Source organism: Acanthisitta chloris, unplaced genomic scaffold (assembly GCF_000695815.1).
Source record: "Acanthisitta chloris isolate BGI_N310 unplaced genomic scaffold, ASM69581v1 scaffold5329, whole genome shotgun sequence".
NCBI lineage: Eukaryota > Metazoa > Chordata > Aves > Passeriformes > Acanthisittidae > Acanthisitta > Acanthisitta chloris.
The window spans coordinates 13,576-15,077 of NW_008689723.1; the positions used below are offsets into that span (position 1 = coordinate 13,576).

A 1,502-nucleotide genomic window follows, 5' to 3' on the forward strand; every position below is an offset into this window, starting at 1 on the left:
GGCTGTTTGTTATTTGTGAGCCTCACCCTGTGCCATGTATCTGAAATGAGATGGCTGCAGATGTGTAGAGCACCACGGCACAGCTCCTCCCTAAAGCAAACTCTTACACACTCTGGCTCCCTTTGGACATTAGCAATGAGTTCTGTGTGGGAATAGCTCAGCTACAGCTCAGGTATTCTATTTTGTTTGTCAAGCTTCACTTGCCGTTGGATTTTCACTCGTCCTCAGGTTGGAGGACTTCTTCTGATGGTGGTATTGGCCTGGGTTTAGCAAGTTGGCCAGGCTTGATTTCAGGCATTTTTTCCCCATGTCTGTACACACTCACAGTGACATCCACTGTTTCCCCACCATACTTGTTCTTGACGTGGATGCTATATTTGCCTGAGTCTTCTGAGGTCACTCCTTTGATTGATAAACTGGCATATTTCCCCTGCTCCAGTGTGACTGCATAGTGCTCGTTGAGTTCGAAGGCCTTGTCGTTCTTGAACCAAACCACTTCAGGGTCAGGATTCCCAAACACAGTACAGGTTAGATTCAGGGTCTGAGGGAGGAAAACAAGTCGTTTGGAGGTCAGTGATTTGTTTAACCAGAATATTCTCAGCATTGCTCTCAGGCATTTAGTGTCATGGTCTGGTAACCACGGTAGGGTTGGGTTTGATGATCTTGGAGGTCTCTTCCAACCTGGCTAATTCTATGATTCTATGACTATTCCTGATTAATTAAACTAAGACATGGTATCATGTTCTTGAAGACTGAAGAGTAGAGCTCCTAATACTGCTCTTTTCTTTGATTCAGCCTTTCTACCATCTCGCAGTGACTGTGATCCAGTAATAGCCTCAGGGTTGCAGTGTCTGAGGATGGTGAGTTGGGCTGTCACTGCAGTCCTGCCTGCAGGAGACTCCTGACAACCCATTAGCCTGACATGAGGTTCAGGTAGTGATAGCTTTAAAAACATCCTTGAAGTTTCTCTGTACACAGCAGGGAGGAGAACTGAGCAAATCTGTGCTGACCTGAGTTATTGCTTGAGACGGTAAAAAAAAAAAAAACAACTTAAAAATAGAGTCCATAAGATGAATCACTGGACATTGATTCCAGGTGCTGCTGACTAGGAAAGTGGGAATATTTCATGAAGAATAAATAATACATAAATGTTGTAAAAGTGTTCTTAGAATCATGGAATGGTTTGATTTGGAAGAGACCTTAAAGAGCATCTAGTCCCCATGGGGAGGGACACAGGGGGTGGCTCAAAGCCCACCCAACCTGGCTAGGTGCTACATGCAGGACAACGTGTCCCAAACGGAGCTGAGATTCCTCAGTAGCCCATGCTGGCAGCTTAGCTGGTGTTCAAGGACCCAACTGAGATTGAAGGAGCTCATAAAATGTTCATGGTCATTCCTTCAAATCTTTGTAGATTTACTTCTGAACCCCATTTTGCCCATCCACCAGGGATGGGTGTGTAAATGTCATGTACTCAGGTACCGTGAGCAGAGAATAAATGGAAG

At 45.1% G+C, this 1,502-nt stretch overlaps 1 protein-coding gene across 1 annotated transcript in view; it reads right to left on the reverse strand.

Annotated features, from left to right (window-relative positions):
* Positions 1-214: 214 nt before the first annotated feature.
* MYOM2 (myomesin 2) overlaps positions 215-1,502 on the reverse strand; it is a gene marked incomplete at its 5' end in the record, with an annotated part of 28,982 nt that continues 27,694 nt past the window's right edge. Inside the window, one exon of the mRNA XM_009081529.1 lies at positions 215-541. Coding sequence (XP_009079777.1) covers positions 215-541 — 327 coding nt within the window. The remainder of the gene's footprint in view (positions 542-1,502) is intronic.